Source organism: Macaca nemestrina, chromosome 13 (assembly GCF_043159975.1).
Source record: "Macaca nemestrina isolate mMacNem1 chromosome 13, mMacNem.hap1, whole genome shotgun sequence".
NCBI classification, from domain to species: Eukaryota; Metazoa; Chordata; class Mammalia; order Primates; family Cercopithecidae; genus Macaca; species Macaca nemestrina.
Window position 1 is genome coordinate 29,541,677 of NC_092137.1, and position 25,603 is coordinate 29,567,279.

General features: G+C 42.7%; 1 protein-coding gene across 1 annotated transcript in view; it reads right to left on the bottom strand.

The window, feature by feature from the left end:
- LOC105479716 (ALK receptor tyrosine kinase) overlaps positions 1-25,603 on the bottom strand; it is a 750,786-nt gene that overhangs the window by 342,711 nt on the left and 382,472 nt on the right. Inside the window, exon 4 of the mRNA XM_011737869.3 lies at positions 8,425-8,626. Within this exon, the coding sequence (XP_011736171.2) occupies positions 8,425-8,626 (202 nt within the window). The remainder of the gene's footprint in view (positions 1-8,424; positions 8,627-25,603) is intronic.

Consider the following 25,603-nt stretch of genomic DNA (forward strand, 5'->3'; position numbering starts at 1 on the left):
GTTCTGAGCTCCTTGGAGCCTGAATGAGCTTCCAGAGTCCAGCCAGTGCCTGGGACTGAGCATGACTCATAGACATTTGTTGACAGAATGCATACATGAACTATGAGTGAATTTCTTGACACCAGTGTTCTATCACTAAAATTCTTGCACCTATTTTTACCATCTCCCTCCCCACTGGGAAACGGTGAGGCTCAGTAAACACTTCTGAGATGAGAAGCATCTGTTTCTACGCATTTTGACTTCTCTTTGTATGCAATATATATTTATCATTATGGGATTGGCCAAGATGCCATTCTGACAAGCCACGGGGTTACAGGTATTCACAGTTCTCTCATCGTCCTGGTGTTCAATCCATCAAATATCCAGGGCAGAGTGAGAAAGCAAAAGCAGCGGCTCAAAAAAGCCTCACTACAAGCCTTCAGCTGTCAAATCTCGAAGGTCAGAACTGGCAGAAGCTGATGGTCTTTTTTTTTTTTTTTTTTTTTTTTTTTTTTGATGCCCATCAATGAAAGCAATCGTGAGTAAAAGTTGTACCTGCCAGGAAAGGAATTGTCCTTTGTACTTCATGGCAACCTTCACAGTTGAGGTGCATTTTGACAGCTGCTTCCTGAGCCCCAGGGAGGGTTACACATTTATCCCTGGGTGTGGGTGGAGGGCAGGGAGAAAATACTTTTCATCTTTCCATCGATTGGAGACTCTTCTGTGATCTTGAACGGGGCTTTAATTTTTAGACCCAGAGCTTAGGCTTTAAAAGAGTTTTATCCTAGAACTAGCTTCAATTGATATGGTATCCATCCATCTAACACAGAACCCCTACTATCTGCTAGGCAGTGTGCCAGACATTGCTAGCATAAAAAGGTGTGCAACCCAAAGTCTCCATCTTCAAGACCTGTGGGCCAGAATTAGATGACCAAATATCAGAGGGGTCCTCTTGAGAAGAGCTTTTCCTAATTGGATAAGAACAGCTCTTAGTTTTCTCAGAGCCAGGCATGATGCCAGGGTTCAACTGCAAGGCTGTCTTGGGAAAACAACATAAGAAAAGAAATGGACCCAGAAGATTTGTGTTCCCCTGTGTTACCCATAACTATAGGCAAACTATGGAAGCTCTCTGAGATTCGGTTTACTCATCTATAAAGGAGGTGAATAATACATATGGTACAGATCATAGTAAAGGTAAAATGAGTTGATAGATGTTGACTCACTTGGCAAACTGAATATGCACTGTACAGATAATTTACCATGAATATTTAACAACATAGTCTCTGCTTCTTGAGAACAAAAAGGAGGGCTGTGGCTCTGTTGTTTACCTGGGACCTAGATGAGAGTCAATACGTGAAGTACAAAGAGAATGGATGGATGGGTGGATGGATGGATCAATGGATGATAGATGGATGGATGGATGGATGGATGGATGGATCAATGGATAGATGGATCAATGGATGGATGGATGGGAGGATGGGATGGATGATGGAGGATGGACAGATGGATGGTAGATGGATGAATGGATGGATGGATAGATAGGTGGGTGCATAAGAGGATGAGATGGATGGATGGATGATGGGTAAATGGATGGTAGATGAACGGATGGATGGATGAATGGATGGATGGTATGGTAGATGGATGGAGGGATAGGTAGGTGGATGGGAGGATGGGATGGATGGATGGATGATGGATAGATGGATGGCAGATGAATGGATGGATGGATAGATAAATGGAAGAATGGGATGGAGCTTCCTTCTGGCTTTAAAAGGTTTTGCTTCTCTAGTCCATCTGTATTCTCATTCCCCTGTGGCTTTGGAAGCCATAGTCCTTCTAGAGAGAGAATAATAGATGTGTTGAGAGTATATCCACCTGTGGAGACCAGAGACATTTATGACCTTGGATTCCCTCCAGCTACCCCAGCTCATGGGCTGCACAGGCAGGATTAGGCCACGGGTGGAAACCTTGTCACTAGCCTGTCCAATCATGAGTGGGAGAAAAATGGCTCTCCACCTTAAACACAAGTCCTCCCATGTCTTTAGGCTTTCTTTTTTGCTTTTCTTCTTAGCGTTTAGTAAAAGGTAATATAAAGCTACCCGGTTATGTGATCAATCAATTCAAGCTGAGATGTTAGAGCCATGATTCTTAACTTTTGGTGCACACCCAGAATCCCTGCAGGGCTTCCTAAAAATACATATGCTCATGGCCCACTCCAACACAAGTAAAATCAGAATGGCTCAAGATGAGACTCAATTATATGAATTTTGTAAAATGTGTGGCTCTGATGTGTATTACTAAAGCTTGTGACCTACCATGTTAATGGCCGAAGGTCCAGTTCATCTAAAGAAGACTAGCATTTTAGTAGTTGCTTCAATATTACTACTCAAAGTGGGGAGAAATATGGTAAATCCAGCATACTCAATGGGACTGGTACTTTGGGATCCATTTTGAAGAACACAAGTGGTTACTCTGAGAAGGAGGGGTGTGAAATCTGTAACCCTGGCTCTCTTCCTGCCCACTCTCCCATGACCCTGAGCAGCCTGAGAGAAGGGTGTCCCTTAGACAGACAGCCTGGGCCCGGGAGGCAGGGGGTAAGCACTATTAGCACCTGCTCTGCATCTTAATCTAATTTAAACCCACGACACCCCCATGAGTGGCACAATTACTACCATTTTACAAAGATGAGGCTTATAGAGATTCTGAGACTTGTCCAAACTCATATTGTGTGTGAAGAATTTCCTCCAGGGACACTTAGACCTCACGTCTCCTGCCCACTGTGTGCTCAGAGAACTCTGAGCTACACGATTGTTCCTGTAACAAGGTGTCTGGGAAATATGCCCCTGACAAGCCTGGGTGTGAGTTTTAAGGCTTTTAAAAATTATCTTTGGAGCCTTTGAATGGCTCTCTCTTTTTAGTGTAAATCACCTAGACATTAAAGGCCTTATTGTATATTTATTAGTGTGTTATTCAGACCATGGGGGAAAAGAGAGAAGCTGACTCTATGAATGACTTTGAAAGTGAGAAAAAGCTGGGCCTGAAATTAAATCATTGTGACACTGCCACTTGAGGGCATCAATTTCAATAAATGATCACCTTTTTTATTTCTGATCTCGTTTATCATGCAGGCAAGATTCGAGGAGAACTTTTGACCGTGGAGGCTGAATGCCACAGGCTCTGATTTCCCCAGCTGTCAAGACTTGCCACTTTGCCCTGGGCTGACTGAAGTTCAACCCAGAGCAGCCTGGGAAAAGCAATCAGGTCCCTTTTCAGGAGCAAATGCCTGGTGGCATCTTTCCATAGGTGCCCTGCCCTGAGACCATCTCTCGCTCAGCCTGTCTACTGACAGGAACGTTTGAGGTTCTGTGAATTAGTGGTGAAGGTATCAGTGGGCCAGAAGGGAGGTCCCTCTTTGTCCAGGGAGCAGGAGTCTGGGGTGGGGAGAATTACTTCCTGCTGCCCTAGTCCTGGATGGCATCTGAGGATGGGTCGCTGGCATTGCTGGGACAGAAGAGGGGAGCAGAGGGCAGTCAGAACCTCCACTTTAGAAGGTAAGAAGCTACAGCTGGGCAATGCTGTGGTTGTCCATAACCATGCCGCAAATTAGCGGCGGAATCAGGACTGAAACCGCACCTCCTGATGGCCACAAATCAATATCTCTTTGAGTTAAATTACCTTGGCACATTTCCTATTAGGATTGTTACTAGTTTTAAAGCTGGGATCTTTGGTCAGAACTGATTGCCTTAAGTAAGTGCTGCAGCTGTATGGGTACCCAGTGTGAATGCAAATTTTTCTTCACTTGGGGAGGGTGGCTGCAGATTTTAATCTAAGGGCAGTGAGTTTGAGGGTTTACTGATGCAGCTGGGCAGCTGGGAAACAGACCCTTCCAGGGTGCCACTGTGGAGATGAGTCCTGGCTTTGCCACGAGCCTGCAGTTCTGTGTGTTTGTTAGTTTGTTTTTTTGAGACAGGGTCTTGCTCTGTCACCCAGGCTGGAGTACAGTGGCATGATCATAGTTTACTGCAGCCTCAACCTCTTGGGCTAAAGCAAGCCTCCTGCCTCAGCCTCATGAGTAGCTGGGATTACAGGCATGTTGCATCATGCCTGGCTAACTAAAAATATATTTTTTTTGTAGAGGTTGGGGATCTCACTATGTTGCCCAGGCTGGTCTTGAACTCTGGCCCCAAGTGATCCTCCCAACTTGGCCTCCCAAAGTGCTGGGATTAGGGGTGTGAGCCATTGTGCCGGGTCTGAGCCTGCAGTTTGACCTTCATCACATCACACCACATCATCATCCCCCTGGGCTTCACGTTCCCCATCAGGAAACCAACATGGAAAGGGGAGGAGATTAGACTCAAGTATCTTCCGGGTCTAGGGGTTGAGGTCCTGCAGAAAGGCAAGGCTTTGTGCTGAGAATTTCAGTTCACCACCACACTCTGGACTGAGTCTTATTTGTGCTTTAAAATGCCCTGACAGCTTATCTTGGCTCAAGCCTGAGTTTCCCCAATGACTTTCGGTTTAAAATATCTTTTCAAGTATTAGTAATTCATATGATTGGCAACTTCTATTCCCTCGGGGCCCAATTCTTCCCTCCACACACTGTGTAGTTCTGGTCACACATAATAAAGTCCCCAGATACCCGTGGCTGTAGGAGAAAGCCATGTGCTTGGAGAGGAAACAAGACTGGAGGTGGCCTTCTGGGCAGGAGCCCTGGAGAGTGTCTCCTATAGCCTGACATGCCACCCACCCTCAAGCTTGCATTCCTGCATCCAGGAGAACACCAATTTTACATAGACAATTGCTGCTGGATCGATCTTTCTAAGACACATCAGAACAGCAGTGTGGTGCAGTGGATGGCTCCCTAGCCGGCTGCTTCTGCTGGATCTGCCATTAGCGATCTTAGCTCAGCCTCTTAATAATATGAGCCTCAATTTTAAAACATTCACACAAGCACGTGCTGTTGCTATTCTGCTTGTGTCTTCCTTACTGGACTGGATGTTCCTTGAAAGCTATGACCTTGTTGTCTTTGGCTGTGTCGTCTTTGGCACCTACTACACAAGAGGCACTGAATCCATGATGGTGAGATGAATGTTTGAACCAAAAAGGACCTAGCATTTATTAGTGCCAACTATAGCCAGGCACCGTGTGAGCCATTTTCCATATGCCATTTCACAACTCACCATTTTACATAGGTATTATCATATTCAGTCAGTTCATGGGGACTTTGTGGCCACTAATTTCTAGCTAAGATGTCCTATGCCTACGTGACTGTGACCAGCTGGGCCTAGGCTGTTTGACAGCCCCTATTTCTCTGCTTCCTTGATTCTCTGGTCATTCTGGCTGGGCACATGAGCAGACTGGGCACTCACCTGTCTGTCCCCTGCGAGACTCTGGGCAAAGCCAAGCAGCCTTGGCCAACGTGGCCACTCATGCTCTGTGATTCATTAGACCTCATATACTCCGCTGCTCTCCAGGCGACTAGGAAGGGAGCAGCTGCTGTGCTTCTCCAACTGCCTTTCCCCTACCTCCTGCCTCCGGGTGCTTCCAACCAGCCTGCTGCTCCCGCCCCTCTGATGCACGACAGCCAGCACTGCCTGCTCACGACTCAGTGGTTTCCGGGGAACTTGGTGGCGTCTGACTTGTCATTCCTCAGCCCACTCCTCTGAGTCAGGCTCTCCCCAGCCGACTTTATTATTACAACTTCCTCCCTCATTACTATAAACACGGAATGTTGTTTTCCAAATAGTGGTCCCCAAACCACCATCTCCTGTTATGAGAGGAAGCCAGCCCCATTCGTAATCATCACATTCGACATCACCAGGATATCACTGTGTCCCCCTCACTGCTCTGAGCGCTATGCTAGTGAGGTCATCTCTGACATTAAACGGAATGAGCTTTCAGCAAGGCAAACTGCTGAGTATTGCAAATCCAAAGATTCTTGAGACTAGCAGTGACCCCATAATCAGAGAGCAGGCAAATCTCCATTCTTTGTGATCCCAAACTCTCAACGGTGCAAAGCTGGGCAAGTTTTGATTTGCTAGGCAAATGCCCTGTTCCTTGCAGCTAGCCAAGGCACCCACGAGAGTAGCTCTGCGTTGCAGTGGATGGTCTATTGATTGTCCTTTCTGCTGCCACCTTCTACCCTCACCACACTGATCTCAGGGGAGGTGAGGAGGCTGGCCCAGGCATCTGTAATTTAAATCTGGAATCACTCCTGCTCTTCACTAAACTCCATAAATTCCATGGCTCTGCCAGGGCCAGGGGAAAACATCGCTGTACCTGAGATGCATGAAGCTTGGGTCTAAGATTAAGTCCCTGTATACGTAGGCAGCCCCAGACAAAGCCATCGAGTCACTGAATTTGCCTCAGCTCAGTCCCAATTCCTCTGTCCTGCTCAACTCACACCTTCCAGAGGACAGAGCAGCTCCTCTGGTAATAGAGGCATTGCCTTGGGAAGAGGGTAAGTTGGGTGGCCAGGTGGACCTTGAGGTAGGTGGCCATGGCACCATATGGAGGGAAGGCTGCCCTTGAAGGCACTGACAACGCATGCCCCAGGGCTCACTTGTCTTGAAAGGTCAAATAATCAAAACAATCACTCTCTTTTTTATGTTTTTGCAAGATTCTTTCATATTTCCCTTTCTCTTTCCCAACTCCACCCTTTCTCCCTAAGAGGCTTTAGGTTTCCTGGAAAGAGCCCAGTTTGGACCACGTCACTTCCTATTTCCTCTCTCTGCCTCATTTTCTCCTCCTTTAAATCAGAATTCACTTGGTAGTTATGAGCATAGAAAGGTAAAGAGGGAAAAACTATTTGCAAGGCCCTATGGCCAGTCACACCCGAGGAGTTATGTTCCTGACTATGCTACACAGGGAAACAGGCCAGGCCACACAAGAAGGGCTGAAACCCCTCTGGCACCTTTTCTCACACTCGTGGGTATTCTCAGACTCCAACTCCACCTCTCCCAGCCACATCTGTGAATCCCCCCACCCTCCACCAGCATCACAAGGGACTGATGCCTGAGGGCTCAGCAGCCTCAAGCAACAATCCCTGGTCTCTGCCAGGCCTGGTGGGGAAGGAAGGAATGTTGAGAGTGGTAAGTCAGAATATGCAACTCTCAGAATATGAGACTGAGCAAATACCTACAGGATGGCACATAGCCCTGCTCTCAGATAAGAGGCCTTCCCATCCAGGCTCCTTACTGGAAAGAGAAGCTGTGCTGGAGGGAGGCTTGGTGCCAGAGGACAGCTGGTCCCAAACGGGGCAGTCCAGACACCTGCTATCCCACACTGATATCTGGTGAATAGAGCAAGAGTCCTTGGTAGCTGGGACCTTCTCAGCCAGCCCAAAGAGGTATTTCAGAGGCAGGAAGATGGATATGAGTTTAGGAATGTGGAGAGCATTCTTTTTGATGCCAAGATTTCATTCCTGATGAGACTGCAGCAGCTTGTAGTCCTTCTAAGTGCAACTAAATACAGATGGGTTAATGGCGGGGAGTGGGGAGAAGACTTTCAATAAATTATGAAGGAGGCCATTCAGCCTTACTGCCAAAGCAACAGACAGGATCTCTCCCCTGCACACCATGGGGATGGAGGATGGGTAGCAGTCATCGTCCAGGTGGGACCCTTCTGAAAAGATATTCTCTTAGAAGGAAGCCAAGTCTAAGCACAGCTAGACATTTGGGAATTTTCTCCTGTAAACAAGTCACAAAGAAGGATCCTTGTTGCTAAAGTAATCAGATCTGGGGTCCCTCAGTGCTGAGATCATAGGATGGTATTTATACTTATGGAATGAAAAAACAAAAGCCAGGCACAGAGGTGCCCTAGTTTAACTTTGCTTTCCAATGTCACGACTTGTAGAGCCCTGATGAATCACTGAGTAAGCAAGTAAGAATCTCCAGAAAGCTTAAAGGTTTCCACTGGCATATGCCTTGGTGGTTGTAGCACAAAGCTCTGTTCCAATCTCTACTGAATTACACTGGTGTAGTATCCATGACTAATCCTGCTCTGGGGTACCAAATTCCCGTAGAACCTGCTTGGATGGCCAAAATATTTTGTCCTTTCCCTTCCTGCCCAACTTCTGCTGGTAAAACCCAGTTTCTACCATATTAAATTACTTTCATTCCGGCCTTTTAACATTTCTTTGGCTGTTTTCTTCTTGGCTCCATCTGAACTTTGGGAAATGAACATCTTTAATACCCACTCATGAAATGCCCACTCTGGCAGCTGGTCCTCTGGCTTCTGGAAGGGCCACTAGCCAGGACAGTCAGAGGGACCCACAGGTCAGTACCCAAGACACCACCTAAGGGATATTAGTAGCAATTGCTCACCCTGGACCTACCGATTCAAGGACAATCATGAGTTTGTAAGTAGATGTCACAGACTCTGGAAATGTGTAGCCAAAAGCCGAATCACCTTGTATAAAATCAATTTTGGACATGGAGAAGTACTTACCCATGCTTCCCTGGGGTGGGCATCAGGAGGATCTCTCTTGCAGCCTCGTTGTGGGGCAGCAGCTGGGCAATGTATCTTCCAGAGGGCTGCAGGTGCCTGTGCACTGAGACGGCCAGCGTACAGTGCTCACTGCTGCTCCTCATCCACGGACTTAGGATGGTGTGCTTGGAGTCAGCTGAGGTGTTGAGGAGGAGAAAGGACCCTGGAAAGAGACAGGGAAAATGAATCTGTAGATGTATTCAGGTAAGACCAGCAGTAGCTCTGTGGCAAGACTTAGAGACAAATAGCATCAAAATCAGAGATACTGGAGGCCATTATCTCCTTCTCTGCATGCACCCAGCCTTCTTCCTCCGCTCTTAGATTTTCTTTGTAAATAGTATAGCCTGATGCAGGTGGACAGTGACTGGGCACATGGACCTTACAGTCAGGCAGACCAAGGTTCTAACCTTACCTCCCCTACTTCCTACTTCTGTGTCCTAGAGCCTTAGATTTTTCATCTGCAAAACAGGAATAAAAACATCTATTTCAAAAGACTCTTGTTCCTTCCCTTACTAGTTGAATGATCTTGGGAAAAGCATTAACTTTTCTAGGTTTCGTTTCCTCCCTTGTAAAATGGGGTGAGAGGGTTGGCTGAACTCAATAATCTCTAAAGGTTCATTTCAGCTCTTGAGCCTATGAGTCATGTGAACTTGCAACTCTCCCCAGAAAAAGCCCTACAAATCCCCCCTGGTGTTGTGCCCGTGGCAGAGTTTCCCTCTGGAGCAAGCCAATCCTGATTCCAGTAGCACAGGCCAAATGACCTGCAAGAAACCTACACTCAACGGGATTACTATCAGTGTAAAAGCACACCACCATTGTATTGTTCCAGGCATTCCCTCTGATACATTAATTTTACTTGCTGCACTTCTGCAATGAAGTTTTGGGCCATTAGATGCTGCTGCTTTTGCAGTAGAAATCTATTTCAACAAGATCCCTGACTTCCACAGTGGGAAGCAGCTAAGGAGTACTCAGTCTTCTTAAACTACTCCTGGCACTTCCAAGGTCTCCTTCTGCAGATAACCCAGTTTCCCAAATAAGCAAATAAACTAGCAGCCTGCAATAAGCAACGGTGCAGATAAAAGAGAGGGATTCCTACCAAGGCAAAGCATTATTCCAAAGGAAGGTGTTCTTCCAGGAATTGGAGATTTCCAACTTTCTTAAAGTAAGTAAAAGCGACTTCTGGTTTAAATCAGGATGAAGCACAAGACTGTGTCTGAGCTGGATCGAGAACGTGAACCCTCTGTACCTGCTGGGAAGTTTCAGCATGGCGTATGGTCATGAGAAGTGCTCTACAACCATCAGTAAATAATCTACATTATTACAGTATTTTGAGTGGAGGAAATGTTCTTGTCTGGGCACAGAGGAAAAGAAAAGGGATTAGAACCAAAAACAAAGAATGGGGATGATCATCTAATTCAGTTGCCTTGCTTTCCTAGAGAAGCAGACTGGAGATCCAGATAGGGAAATGATTTGTCCAAAGTCTTAGTTTGAAGGTTAAGACCAGACTCCAGATTTCTGGACTCCTAAGCAGTACTCTTCTCCTTGTATCTTTTTCACTGGCCCACCGTGTACTTCAGCCTGAAACATGGCCAAGGTACCTTGTGGCCAGAATGTACAACTTTGGAAGTCAGAGGGGCAGGAAGGTGAATGAGGGGCACATGGGCACCAGACCCAATCCATTTATTCGGTCCCTTCCTTACTCCTTTCTGCCCTCAGATTCCGTTTAACGGATGCCTATTTTGAGCAAACATCCAAGCACCGACTGGCTTTGCGCTGAGGAGACGACGTGACAGACACAGTTGTGGCCTTCAAGGAACTCCAGGTCTGGCAGGGGTGAAGAGATGTCTGCAAGAACTATCAGCACTAAAAGAGGTCATAAAGTCAGACACGCATCCAGGCAAAACATGTTGGGAGGCTTCAGGAGGGAGGAGACAGGAGGTCCAGGTGGGAAGATCTATAAAGAGGAAGACCCTTGAGCCAGGTCTTACAGGGAGAGAAAAACAAAGATACTGGCAGAATGGACTGTGCAGAAGTTGAAGGGAAGAGGAATAAGGACAAAGGTAGATGATGTTTGGCTGCAGAGTAGGCACTGAAGAGAAAACTGAGAAATAAGGAAGGCTAGGGTGATAGGTGGTGTAACCAGACCATAGAGAGCATTGCTTCCTGGCTGAAGATTTCCAGCTTTATTTTGTGGATAATAGAGAGCCAGATATTTCGAGCAGGAGAATGGCACCATCAGAGTGGTGCTGCAGGAGATCTGATCTGTTATGGTGGGGGCAAGAGGGAATTAATATTGACCCAACCTTATCTTGCACCACAAGTCCACACAAGGGCAAGAATGTGACTAAATACAAATTTGAAGTGTTTGCTATGTTACTGTTGTAAGCAAAGGCAATATGTCGAAGGTGGATGACTGGGGTTTCCAGTACTAGGGTAGTGTGTATCTGTGCAGAGCACATGAGGACCCTGGAAGTATCTTTGGGGACAGAGTCTTGCCCCAGACTCTTTGGGGGTATGGCCTGGGGTTAGGATGAAGCCAGTCCCATGTCCGATAATAATTTACACATAAGGGAGCAGCAGCAACTGTGCCCTGGTCTGAGACCATTCTCTGATGTTCTCAAGTTGGCAGAATGTTGAGTAGAAACCAGGAAATTTTTCAGTTACTAAAGGGAAGAATGGGGGCAAAATAAAGAAGGTATACCCGTTCTTCTCAGGAAGATTATACTTATGCACATGTGCACACGCACGAGAAGCTAAAAAAATCCAGCTGAAGGTGTTGGGGTATTGGGACCAGGGACACTTCATGTGTCACTGATCCTCTCCACTCTTGGGTGTGGCCATGCATGTGAATTCTGTCCCCGTAATTTGGCACCTCAATAATGGAACTCTTTCAAAGCTGACTGAAAGATAGATTATTTTTCCAGTTCTAATATGTGAGATGATGTTTATATGAACCTTATTTTCTGCAACCTATCAATAAGCAACTGAGCTTAAAGTATTTTCACTGTCAGTGAAACTCTATAGTTGAGAGCTATCTCTTCATCGGCAGCTTTCCTCTACCAAAAATAAGGGAAAAAATACATTTCATAAGCTCCTTGGGATATTGTCAGTATAAATCTTTTAAAGTCAGTAAGAATTTATCTCTCCTCTCTCTTTTCTGTTTCCTATTTATTTTGCTCAGGATAGCTTGGGGCTAGGCGAAGTCTCCTGGGGTCCTTTCTAATTAAGAAGGATGGTCTAGCAGCACACAGACCTTCACCCAGTGTGGCCACAGGAGAGTGGAGAGGCAGATCAAAGAGCTCTGCTTATACAGCGCCATGACCATGTTTCTTTTATTATGCATCATGTCAATATGTTTAATGATTAAATATGAAATGGTTATTTTTACCTCTGTTCACCAGTGTAGGAATATGCTGCTCTCATCTCAACCAGTAGGGCTCAAATTATGAGCAAAACCCAAGGGTCATGAACTTAGAGGTCAAACTCTTTTATATCTGTTCAGTTATTGACCTTAGACAAATTATGTAAACACTTAAATATTAGTTTGTTCAAATTTAATATGGGCATAGCCTACCTCACATGGCTGCTGTGAAGATTAGATTAAATAACATGTATCAAGTAGTCAGTACCATGCCTGCTCAAGGTAGGTATGTAATAAATATCAGTTCCCTGTGTTGACAGGTGTCTTAGTCTGGAATTCCCTTGAACTAGGACTAAACCTGGAATCAGAAGGACTAAATTGGAGTAGCTCTGCTACTACCAACCTTCCTTTGTAAAATGAAAGGGTTGGATAGAGTCTCTCTAAGGATTCTTACAGCCCCAAACTGTCAGTAATTCTATCTGCCTGCCTAGAATGTTATTAATCTAAAGAAATTGAGTCAAGTCTCCAAGCCCCCAAGTCCTAAACTCTTCTTCTCATAATTCACCTCTCTGAGGTTTATATACCAACAGTTTTAATCAATTGGCCAAATACTCCGTGAACTTTCCTGCTGAGAAGTAAGGAAGTAAGCTGTGGTTCCTTGCCCTGCCTTCCTCTCTCCCAATTTACACACAAACATCCCTAGGAAGGGCTCCTGTGCTAGCATCATTTGTTTCTTAGATGCTTCTGCTATAAGGCTGCTAACACCTCTAAATATCTGGTATGCAACACAATGCTTGCCACATAGTAGGTACTCAGTGATCCTAAAAATCAAAGTGATATGGTGGTAATATGGTGATGTCATTTGGATTATTTGTTCCTCCAAATCTCATGTTGAAATGTGATTCCCAATGTTGGAGGTGGGGCCTGGTGGGAGGTGATTGGATCATGGGGGCAGATCTATCATGAACGGTTTAGCTCCATCCCCTTGGTGTAAGTGACTGCTTACTCGGTTATGTGAGATCTGGTTATTTAAGAGTCTGGAACCTCCCCTCCTTTCTCTCTTGCTCTCACTCTCACCATGTGGCATGCTCGCTCCTTGTTGCCTTCTGCCATGATTGTAAGCTTCCCGAGGCCCTCACTAGAAACAGATGCCATTGCCATGCTTCTAGTACAGCCTGCAGAATCATGACCCAATTAAACCTCTTTTCTTTATAAATTACCCAGCCTTAGGTATTCCTTTATAGTGACACAAGCATGGACTAATACAGAAAATTGGCACCAAGGAGTGGGGTTTTGCTATAAAAATACCTGAAAATATAGAAGTAACTTTGGAACTGAGTAATGGGCAGGGGTTGGAGGAATTTGGGCAGAGGGAGCTCAGAACACAGGAAGATGAGGGAAAGTTTGGAACTTCTTAGAGACTAATTAAATGGTTTTGACCAAAATGCTGATAGAAATACGGACAGTGAAGACTAGGCTAAGGAAGTATCAAATTGAAATTAAAAAGTTGTTGAAAACTGGAGTAAAGGTAACCTGTGCACACCACAGCAAATAATTTGGCTGCATTCATGTTCATGCCTTAGGGATCTGTGGAAGGTTGAACTTAAGAGTGATAACTTAGGGTATGTGGCAGAAGAAATTTCTAAGTAGCAGAGTTCCTGAGTGGTCTAGCTGCTTCTAACAGTCTATGATCAGATATGGAGGCAAAGACATGACAAACTTGAAACTTATATTTAAAAGGAAAGCAGAGCATAAGGGTTTGGAAAATTTGCAGACTACTCATGTGGTAGAAAGGAAAAGAACATTTTCAGAGGAGGAATTCAAGTGGCCTGTGGAGCAATTTGCTAAAGTGAATAGCATGACTAAAAGGGAGCCAAGTGCTAATATCCAAGACAATAAGAAAAAGACCTCAAGGGCCTTTCAAAAGTCTTTGGGACAGCCCCTCTGATCACAGGCTCAGAGGCCTAAGAGGAAAGAATGGTTTCAGGGGCCAGGCCCAGGGTGCTGTTGCCCTGCTCAGCCTCATGACACTGCTCCTTACATTCTGGCTGTTCCAGCTCTAGCCAAGGCTCAAAAGGGCCCAAGTACAGCTCCAGACACAACTTTGGATAGCATAAGCTATGCTTCCATGTGGTGTTAAGCCTACAGGCACACAGAATGCAAGAGTGAAGAAGGCTTGGCAGCTCCCATCTAAATTCCATAGGAGGTATAGGAAAGCCTGGGTGCCCAGGCAGAAGTCTACCACTGGGGCAGAGGCCCCACAAAGAAACTCTACTAGGTTAATATCAAGGGAAAATGTGGGGTTGGAGCCTCTACACAGAGTCCCCACTGGGGCACTTCCTAGTGGAGCTGTGGGAAAGGGGCTGCTGACTTCCATATCCAAGAATGGTAGAGACACTGGCAGCTTGAAACCTCAGCATGGAAAAGCTGCAGACACTCAACTCCAATCTGTGGGAGCAGCAATGGAGGATGCACACTGCAAAGCCATAGGGGTAGAGCTGTCTAAGGCTCTGGGAGCCTATCCCTTGCACCAGTGTGCCCTGGATGTGGGACATGGTGTCAAAGAAGACTATTTTGAAGCTTTAAGATTTAATGACAGCCCTGCTGTGTTCCACACTTGTGTGATACCCCTTTGTTTTGGTCAATTTCTCCACTTTGGAACAAGAATATTTACCCAATGCCTGTACCACCACTATCTTAGAAGTAAATTACTTGTTCTGATTTTACAGGCACATAGGTGAAAGGAACTTGGCCTTGAGCCCCACATGAGGCTGTGGACTGTGGACATGGAACATTTGTGTTAATACTGGAATGAGTTAATACTTTTGAGGGACTATTGTGAAGGCATAACCATATTTTGAAATGTAAGGAGATGATATTTGGAGGGGGGCAGGGGTGAAATAATATGGTTTGGATGTGTTTGTCCCTCCAAATCTCATGTTGAAATGTGATTCCCAATGTTGGAGGTGGAGCCTGGTGGAAGGTGATTGGATCATGGGGGTAAATCCCTCACGAATGGGTTTAATACCACCCCCTTGGTGATAAGTGAGTTCTTGCTCAGTTAGTTATGTGAGATCTGGTTGTTTAAAAGAGTCTGGGACCTCCTCATTCTCTTTCATTTGCTCTTGTTTTCACCATGTGACATGCTGGCTCCTTGTTGCCTTCTGCCATGATTGTAAGTTTCTTGAGGCCCTCACTAGAAACAGATGCCATTGCCATGCTTCCAGTACAGCCTGCAGAACCATGAGCCAATTATACCTCTTTTCTTTATAAGTTACCCAAACTCAGGTATTCCTTTACAGTGACACAAGCATGAACTAATACACATGACAAGGAATAGTACAGAATTGCTTATAATGTTTTTTCAAAAAACAGTCTCTAACCTCTGCTCTACCTGACCACATTCCACACACTGGAAAAAATTTTTTTAAGGATTTCTAATTTATTTAGGTGGCTGCCTTCATAATTCTAAATATTATAGTCATAGTTTTACTTGCAGGTACGACAACTTTAGACATGGACAGGACAATAAGAAAAATAACAATATCCATTTTATAATTCTTGATTTTTAAATGTTCTTGATTTTAAAAATTATCTTCTATTGCTTATGTTTTTAACTTTATGTGATATATTTATGACTTCTTCCATCAGCTCCAGACAGTATCACTTGACTCTCCTCACTATAAAGATGAGGCTATTTAGTCTTCCTGCCTTTCCCTGTACTTTTTCTCTTCCACACCCACCTCCCAAATCAGCTGTACTTTTCCTTTACCTTGTCAAGATTGTGTAAGAAAGATTAAGTGTTTCGCGTTTTGTTTATAGGTTGATGCTAAGTGTCGAAAAATCAATAAACAGACCTTTTATATTGATGGCTATATATTTCTTACTGCAGTGAATAAGGGTTATATTTATAATCTTCTCTATAGATCCAAGAATGCATTTTACTCCAAGCAGGATATATTTCCAGCATCAGGATCAAATGAATTCTCCCTCTTGCATTGTTACTTGTCAAAATTGTGGCACATTTTAATTTGTCTCATATTTGAAATAAGTCTTAGTATATGTTATCAGCAATAATTAAGATTATTATGTTAAATTGTTGTGTGCCACAAAAATAACCAAATTTCATTGCCAGTTGTGTCTTTATAGCTATTTCTGTCTTTTTTATCCACAGACAATTATTGTTTTACTTTGATTATTCTCAAAAAAAGGTTTGTAATCAGCTACTGTCCAAAATTTGCTTCATCTTCAAGGTAATTCATTGAAAGGACTCTGACAGGTTCTCTTGAACATAGGTGCTATAACTTTGGAGATCATATCATTGAACTAGATAAAAAACATTCAAGACTCTAATTTTAATAACCTGACATGTTCATGAAAATTGCCAACACAACATCAAGTGGGACAAGAATTAATTACATGGGACTGAACTAACAGAGGACCAAAATAATTTTTAATGACTTCTTTTTGTTTGAAACATTGTTGATTCTTTTTATGCTTTATTGTCTAAAGTTAAGAAAACTTTTTCTTTTGAGCTACTTATAGCTTACAACAACAACTGGGTAAAGCATAGTTTTGTGAGCAAAATTAAACCATTCAGTTTTTTCTTTACCTGATTTCTCCAGAATTTTGAAAAGTTGTGAGTATTCTTAATTTATAGCAATGTAGTTATTTACATAAGTTCAATTAGAATCTGTTTTCTTTTGTAGGACAAAATAGTGGCTATAGTGGATATAGTAGTTAATAGTGGATATAGTGGTTATTGGATATAGTGGTTATTTTACCAAGGCCTTGACTGAAATGGTATATTTTCAAATATGATCAGACTGCTTTGAGGAATTTAGATTGACTTTATCGAGCTGATAAGAAGACCTTTAAAAAGTCTGACCTGATACCTTTTCTACACAGTTTCTTTATAGGGTTCCTGACCTGTGGTAAGTAAAATATGTCACTTTCTGACAGGCCCAGAAACCTCAAGATATTTTAAGACCTCGAGAAGGGAAACATTCGCCCAATTTGTACAGGTATTACAGATATAGATAAGTGGCACATCCTTGGCTTGGCTTTCTAGGCTTGAGGTTTTAAAAAGTCTAATCTTAGATTCCTTGTAAAAAAGTTCCAACAAAGCTAACTTATAAGAGCCTCTATGGCCAATCACTGTTCTTGCTATGCTTTATATGAATATGAATAATCAGGCCCAAATATTATCAAACTAATACTTATTTTGCAAATAAGTTTGTCCTACCATTATTTGTCTTTGGTAGAAATAAAGGACTAAAGAGAAAAATTGTTGTTTTTTTTTTTTTTAAAAAAAAAACCCTATAGTTTTTTTTTTTTCCTCGTAACCCTGTTATGAGATTCTAGCCTTGTCCATTATTTTTGAGTTTTTATTATTTTCTCACAATTTAGACTGAATCCTGAATTCTTTCTTGGCTACAAGTCTCCAAAATAACATTTCCAATTTTTCTTCCATTTTTCTAACTTGAAATTATTAGAAATTAAAACTGTGCTTTTCTTAAAGCCCTGCAAACTAAAGATAGGCCACTTAAACAAACTTCAAGAAAAATTACCACAGCAAATTATATATAAACAGCCAGTAATATATGAACTCACAAAGTTCATTTAAATACCCAATTCAAACTACAATCCAGAAATATGTGTCAGATTGTCACTGAAATCTGAAGATGCTTCAGAGACTCTAAAAAAAAGTAATTTATAGACTATTCCAGACATTAGCCTTTTTTTTTTTTTCCTGTTTCCACAGAAATATCTTTTATTTATGATCTGTTTGCCTGCATCATATATAGAGCCTAGCCTACCTGCAATGCCACCTCCTGGAAGGGGACACAACTGTTTAACCAAACTGATCTATTCTCAGGACTAAAAGACTGATTTAAAGAGAGACGGAATGGTATATTTAAATTTACTCTTTTCTGCATATCCCAATTTGTTTTCCATTCTTCTATCTCTAACAATCTCTAAACCAAATCTCTCCAAAGCTATCAACTTGGCTTTTAATATGTGAAACATTTTTTGTTGTTTGTTTGAGACAAGAGTCTTGCTCTGGAGTGCAATGGCACCATCTCAGTTCACTGTAACCTCTGCCACCCAGGTTCAAGCAATTCTCTGGTCTCAGTCTCCTGAGTAGCTGGGATTACAGACTCACCACCACACCCACCTAATTTTTGTATTTTTACTAGAGATGGGGTTTCACCATGTTGATCAGGCTGGTCTCGAACTCCTGACCTCAAGTGATCAGCCTGCCTCAGCCTCCCAAAGTGCTGGGATTACAGGTGTGAGCCACCACACATGGCCAAATATGTGAAACTTGTTAAGGCTTCAAAGTGGGGACTGAAGGAAATAAAAATACTTTACCCCAAAGCATATTTCTTTGATATATTTTCAAATGGCTGCTTGGAGAGTCAGAAAACAAAAGTATTCCTACAAAGCTGTCTTTTGTGTGGCAAAATTGCTTCTGTAGAAAATCTGCACTTATGCAACCAGTGCTTCCCTTGTCCAGAGCTAGGAAAAACTAACTGAGAGGTTGACACCCTTAAAAGTCTGAAAAATACATTTATTATTCTATTTGAAAGCTGCTACCTGTGAGACTTCATCTACATAACAAGACCACCTTTGCTAGCCAAGTCTCCTCTTCTCTTCCTCCCATAACCTGTCTTGCAACCATAACCTGTTTTTGGCCATACTCCAAGTCCCCATTCTTTTTGTAACTTCAAGATGGTAAATCAGCTTCTGCATCCCACTGGGGGGTGGGTTAACCACTCTGTGACTTTCCCTTGTGTACACATTAATAAATTGGTGTGCTTTTTCTCCAATTAATCTGCCCTTTGTGGGTTAATTTTTCAGTGAACCTTCAGAGGGAGGGCAAAGGGAAAGTTTTCCCTTGGTCCCTACAGAATCAGTTTTTGTTTGTTTGTTTGTTTGTTTTTGCAGTTTGTCTTTCCAGGAATTTCTAGCTGATTTTTTTTTTCTATTTATTTTATATCTGCCTTCTTTACCATATCACTAACACATCCATACACCTCTTGAAAAAATTACTCCCTTCTTCTTGAAGACACTGATTTCCTCTTTTGATTTGTATCAGTTGCTTTCTGGGCCTATGGTTCAGCTATTATTCTGAAATTTCTTTTCACTGGGACTTTTATGTTAGTCCCACCATCCTCAGAAAACGTCCTCAGGGGGAAATTTCTTAGTGAATCTTTGAATATTTGAAATGTTTATTTCATCTTTACATTTGGTTGATAGATTTTCTGGTTATGGTTTATAGATTAGAAACTCTTTGCCTCAGAAATTTGAAGACCTAGCTTCAGTGTTTTCTAGTGTCAGTGTTATTGAGAAGTCTGATGCTGGTTTTGTTCGCAGTTTCTTTGTAATTGATCTGTTTTTCCTCTTTGGAAGCTTTTGGGATCTTTCTTTAACTTTAAAGTTCTAAAATTTGAATACACTGTATCTAGGTAAGGATCTATATAAAAATTTATCTGCGGCATTTTGCAATGTATCTAGCTATAGATCTGTACAAAAATTTATCCATAGCATTTGCTAGCCTCTGTCAATAAGAAAACACATGCCTCTTTCATCTCTAGCAAATCTTGTTTTATTATTTCTCTGATAATTTAATTACCCCATACTTAATCTTGAATCTTTCTTAAGAGATTTATCTTTCAAGTTAGCTTCTGTTAGTTATCTGATTTACCTTTGTTTTCTCTGGGGTCAGCTTTTTTTTATATTGATCTTTCTTTTTCTCTTTTATTCTTCCTTTTCTTTTTAACAGAAGAAAAAGCATACAAATTTATTTATGTGCAAATGCATGGGAGCCACACAAAATATGAGACTTGAAGGACTAGAAGACTGAAGTTTTTATACTGTGCAGAAATGAACAGAGGCTTGGAGCCCTGGGGAGAGGTGGCAGCAGATTATGGAAGGGTGAGGGGAGGAAACACATGACAAGAAAAGGCTTTATTGCTATGCATGATCTTTCTTTTTCATGCTGCTGGGTTATTCACATGTTGAGTGATCACTGATCAGCCCCTCACATTTAAACAGGAGAGACTAGGGAGGCTAACAGGAACTATATGTGTACAGATGGTGTTTGTCCTTTATGCAGAATTTGCCTGATGGACAGTGTCAGGAGCAAGCCATTTTGCAGGTGACTGTTTCCCAATGCCAGCCCAAAGGGTGCATCACCCTGGGTATGAACACTCCCACTAGCAGCCATAAGTCTATCACTCTATTTGAAGTTTTAGAGGCTTTCTCCTCTCTCTATGGTTAAGTATCCTGCTACTTTTCACTTTGGGAAAATGATATTGGAAAAGGAATTAAGGCCATCTGGGTTAACCATAGAGAAATTTCCATTCTTTTTCTTTACCCTCGTCCTTTCTTTCAGGTGATCTTTTACCTGTACTCTCAGCAGATAGGACCCCCAAACCTCTTGGGCACATTCTGGGCTCTGGCCACTTTATTTTCTCCATGGACAGCTTCTGTCTCCTCTATGTGCTCTAGAAATTGCTCATGTCTCCCCTCTTGCTCTGTTTGCTATTCAGAATTTGTTCCTGTATTGATATTTCTCTATTTCCTATAACTTTTGTGGGATCTCAAAAGAGGAGACAAATGTTCAATCCACCTTTCTGAACCAGACGCCTCTTAATCATATTCTCTGAGTGAGACCATAAATACACACATGCATGGATGGATGGATTTCCATCTCAATCAATCAAACAGGACCCAGGCATCATTGGCTAATTGTCCATAGTACAATAAACTATTAAATCATTATTATAAGCTATTACTCATTCAGTTGATCACAATGCCACTCATGTTAGGTGGGAACTAAGGAACAGCAGAGGTTTAATGGCTTGGAATCTGGACAAAAGGAGTGCAGTATAATGCATGCAGGCCTCATCCAGATGCATGCCCCTGAGATGCCGTATTGGAGAATAATGCTGTGCCAGCTCCGGAGTACCTTCCACAGAACACCAGCCCCATGGATGTCAACAGGTATTATGAGAAGGCTCTGTGGGCAAATGAGTCTGAGGACTCCTGGGTACAACAAGAAGTAAACAGGCTCTTTCACTGAAGACTTCTCAGAGCCTTGACATGCCAATAAGAGTGTGGCTCTTCAAGAGTGGAATATAAAATGAAACATTTCCCAAACTCCTTTCTGCACAGAACCCTTTTGTTATTGTGTATAATGTTCTATGGAACACACTTTGGATATCCTCCTCTAATCTATTTCTGCTACAAAGACCATTTGCAGAAACTAATAAAGGAAAAAATCATGGAAAAAAAGGAGAAACAATATATCCTCATCCATATCTATCTATATCAATATCTATGTGTATGTCTAATCTATATCTACATCTGTATCATCTCTTAAGTCTTTTCTGCTTGTCTGACTTTCAAACTGTCCTTTCATAAGACCTCAGCTCCTTCTGGCAGAATCATGCTCCTGGAAAGCCTCCTCTGAGTTACTGCATTGGACTCGCTACCTGAGGAGACTTAAAAATGCTACATTCCATATCTGACTTTGAGAATGTCATAGCTAGACATAAACATGATTGTCACGTAGCTTAATCACTTGTTGTACTGGGGAGAAAACCAAGAAGCCAAGAAGTTCAGGACTTGCCCAATGTTACACAGCATATTAGTGGTGGATCTGCAATTAGAAGGCAAGGTTTCCAGACTTCTGTCCAGTAGAACACTCACTGGATATACGCCTGTCCGTGACAGAAGTCTACGAAGGTGTTTCAGTCAAATGCCCTGTGGTTTGGTCCCCAGCTGCCTGCAGATGTTCCTTTCACTTTTCAGCACTCTCACCACTCTGTGGATCAGGCCCAGCAGCTGGTCTCAAGCTGTTTCTGACTGTCCCCAGAGGTCACAGACTAACGCATGGGCAGGTGGGACCCAGACAGTGGGTCCTCCTTTTGAAATCACTCACAGGGCTTAGATGGCCCTACCGTGGCTGAGCCGTATTTGAGGGTTTCCTTTGTTCATGTGGTCTTATGAATTGTTCAGAGCAAACTGGGGCCACTGCAAGAGGCTCCTTATTGTTTATTTTTCAAACTTGAATTCTACTATCCTACATAGCCTCAACTCATGTTATAGGTTTTAGAGCAGAAGTCTGACATTTAGAATAAGGAGTAGGTGGGACTGTGCTCATTGGCATGCTTTGCCTAATATTGAGATAATGGAAAGACAGAACTTCAAAACTCTAGAGACTCGTGGAAATCATTTGGTCCAACCTGTTCACCTTGCAGCTGAGGAAACAGTCCAGTGGGTGAAGGGCTATGACTGGCTTCCATAGCAGAACTGAGCTATTTAGGTACTCAGTCCTTGTGCACTTTTACTGTCTCCCTCTGTCTTGATGTCAAATATTTGGAATTAGCTCTGTTACCCTCCACCACCAGGACTTACATGTATTGCTGTTCTGCACCTTCATTTGGAAGCACTTTGAAGAGAATTGGTATTAGTCTTTGAGATTGAATCATTAGAAAAACCAAGTGCGTTCATTAAGAGAGAGAAGGGGAGTAGAGGGAGTTGATTTTTCTTGATAGTATTATTAATCTTAAGATAATGAGTTAGTTGTAGCCTAGAAGTGGTGGTACAATTTGCACAATTAGTGAGCCTCTGCAAACTGAAAAGGCAAAACAACGTTTCAGGTCCAACTTAACTGAGGCAGAAGTTCCCTAGAAATAATACATATTTATGCTCATGTGTGTGTAGTAAAGCATGCGTATGTGTGTGTGCGTTTATACGTGTACATCAATAGATGAATACACATAAACATACACATATGTATGGATGTATATGTATGTCTATGTGTGGGGGAGTATGTTTTTATATATTCCCTTTTAGATCTCTGATCCTGTTAAAAAATAAACCATTTTTAGGTGAGACACAAAGGTGTTTTTTTTTTTTTACATCAATGGATTTCATTTAGAAAAAAGGGGCAGAGCCAATAATCTCTACATACTGCATATATGTCCTGGGGTGTCAGCAAAAAAAAAAAAGATAATAAAAGGCAAACCAAATAAATAGAAAGAAACAGAAGACAAAGTGCTGAGAAATCCTTTTTCCCTAAGAGCTCATTTCGGTAATCCTCAAGGAAAATAGAAAAGCACTTGATCTGACGAGAGGGAGAAAGGGGAACCAAATGAAAACTAAAGAATTGATTTAATTCAATGAGAAACAGGAGGAAGGAAAGATAAAAGCACTTGCTGGAGGAGGGAGATGGAAGGGAGGGAGCTGGACGACCAGGGTGCCTTCACTGGAACAAAACCCACTAGAGAGAGAGAAGCACAAAGTCAGGTTTTCCTTTTTCCATGTGGGTTTTTTAGCTCTGGAATTGGATTGTTCAATTTTTGCCTTAAGTCCCAGATGTCAAAAGATAAACATCTTCTATGTTACTTTTAAAATTTTTGCTAAAAGGTAGCAGGTTTTATTGCTTTTTCTGGGCATTCCATTGATTTTTTTAATTAAATATTTTAAAAAGCAATTTTTTGCCCATTTCCTTGCAAGAGTATCATAAAATCTCAACCTTATTATAATAAGTTCTGATGTTCCATCTACTGTGGCTCTCAGACACCCCCTGCTGAAGAAGGAGCATGGAACGTGGGTGAACGTTAATAACCAAGCCACACAGCTGAGAAGCAAAGGGAAGCTGGGAATGCACCACTGGTTGTCACCTGCTGCCACTCTGGGAGAGCTGCATGGGGCACCCAGGGGCCTCTTACCCATTCCTTTTCATTTTTCAGAAGAGTCAGTGCACATGCAGGAAAGTGAGGTATCTGCGTGGCAAGCTGGCCAGGCTGAGTTCTCAAAGGTTCTAGAAGGTTCCAGGCTTCTTCTAACAGATCTTTTCACTTCTGGCCTAAACTTCCTCCCTATACATTCTACACACAGAAGCCAGAACTGTCTTCTTACATTTAATTTAGGTTATCCTTCCCTTCTTTTAAACTCTTCAATTCCTTCTCACTGAGCATAGATTAAAATATAAATTCCATAATACGGGGCCTGGCGCAGTGGCTCATGCCTGTAATCCCAGCACTTTGGGAGGCCAAGGTGGGCGGATTGCCTCAGCTCAGGAGTTCGAGACCAGCCTGGGCAACATGGTGTAACCCCGTCTCTACTAAAATACAAAAAATTAGGTGGGCATGTTGGTGTGCGCCTGTAGTCCCAGGTACTCGGGAGGTTGAGGCAGGAGAATTGCTTGAATCTGGGAGGCGGAGGTTGTAGTGATCAGAGATCGCGCCACTGCACTCCAGGCTGGGTGACGGAGTGAGACTCCATCTCAAACAAAAACAGAAACAAAAACAAATTCCATAATATGATCTATAAGAAAGGCCAGAGGGGAACTGAACTGCCATGGATTTCATAGGCTGGCTCACTCAGGTCCCCAACCAACTTCCTTCTCTCTTGCCTTCTTCTTTTATTGAGACTGGAAGTTTAAAAAAAATGACTTGATTTAACTAACCTTCCTTGCACATAGGAACAGCCATGTGACACAGTTCTGGTGGTGAAATGTAAGCAGAATTACGCTCGTATGGTTGCCAGATTCAGCAAATAAAAATACAGGACACCCAGTTCAATGTGCATTTCAGATTAATAATGAACAATTTTAGTAGTGAAAATACATCTCAAATATTGCATGAGACATGCTTATGCTAAAAAACAATTTTGTTGTTCATCTGAAACTCAATTTAACTGGGCATCCTGTGTTTTATCTGGCAGCCCTCTGGCGCTGGGAATTGTGGGGGAAGTTTCCCCTTTCTGCTGCTTCTTTTTCTTGCCTAGAACATGAACATAATGCCTGGAGGTGTGTCAGCTGTCTTGTAATCAGGGATTGACAACATGGGATGTGGACTAGTAAAGTAATAAGAGTTAAGTCATGGCCGGCCGGGCGCGGTGGCTCACTCCTGTAATCCCAGTACTTTGGGAGGCCAAGGCAGATGGATCACGAGCTCAGGAGATTGAGACCATTCTGGCTAACATGGTGAAACCCTGTCTCTACTAAAAATACAAAAAATTAGCTGGGCGTGGTTGCGCATGCCTGTAATCCCAGCTACTCAGGAGACTGAGGCAGGAGAATCATTTGAACCCGGAAGGCGGAGGTTGCAGTGAGCCGAGATGGTGCCACTGCATTCCAGCCTGGGCGACAGAGCAAGGCTCCATCTCAAAAAAAAAAAAAAAAAAAAAAAAGAGTTAAGTCGAGTCACTAATGGTGTCATTGGATATCTATGCCAGCACTGAACTGCCTGTCTCTGCTCTTTTTGTTGTGGGAAACACAAAGCAAAACACCCAAGATCCTCATCTGGCTGTCATTGCAGCGAAGACTTCTGTTGTTTTGGAGCTGAACTTCTGTGAGCTCAGGGATCCTGTCTGTCTTGGGCCGGGGCTCACTAGTACCTAGTGCAATGCCAAGTACAGTGTTTCTTCAGTAAACATTTGCTGAATGAATACACTAATAATATTTAACAAAAAAGTGGGCAACTCACTTGTTTTCTTATATCTTACCTAAAGCAGTGTCATATTTCTTATTTACCTTGCAGGGGATGTTTTTCCTTTTGGAACATTATGACTAGTGGCTACAGAGGGTTATTCTTTGCAACACAAAACAAATTAATTTTTAAAATGCCTTGAAGTTTGGACTCTTAAGATCAGTGTTTCGCAAATTGTGGTTTGTAACCCATTAATGGGCCATGAAATCAATTTAGTGGGTCATGACCAGCATTAAATAAAGAGGAAGAGAAGGAGGAGGAGGAGAAG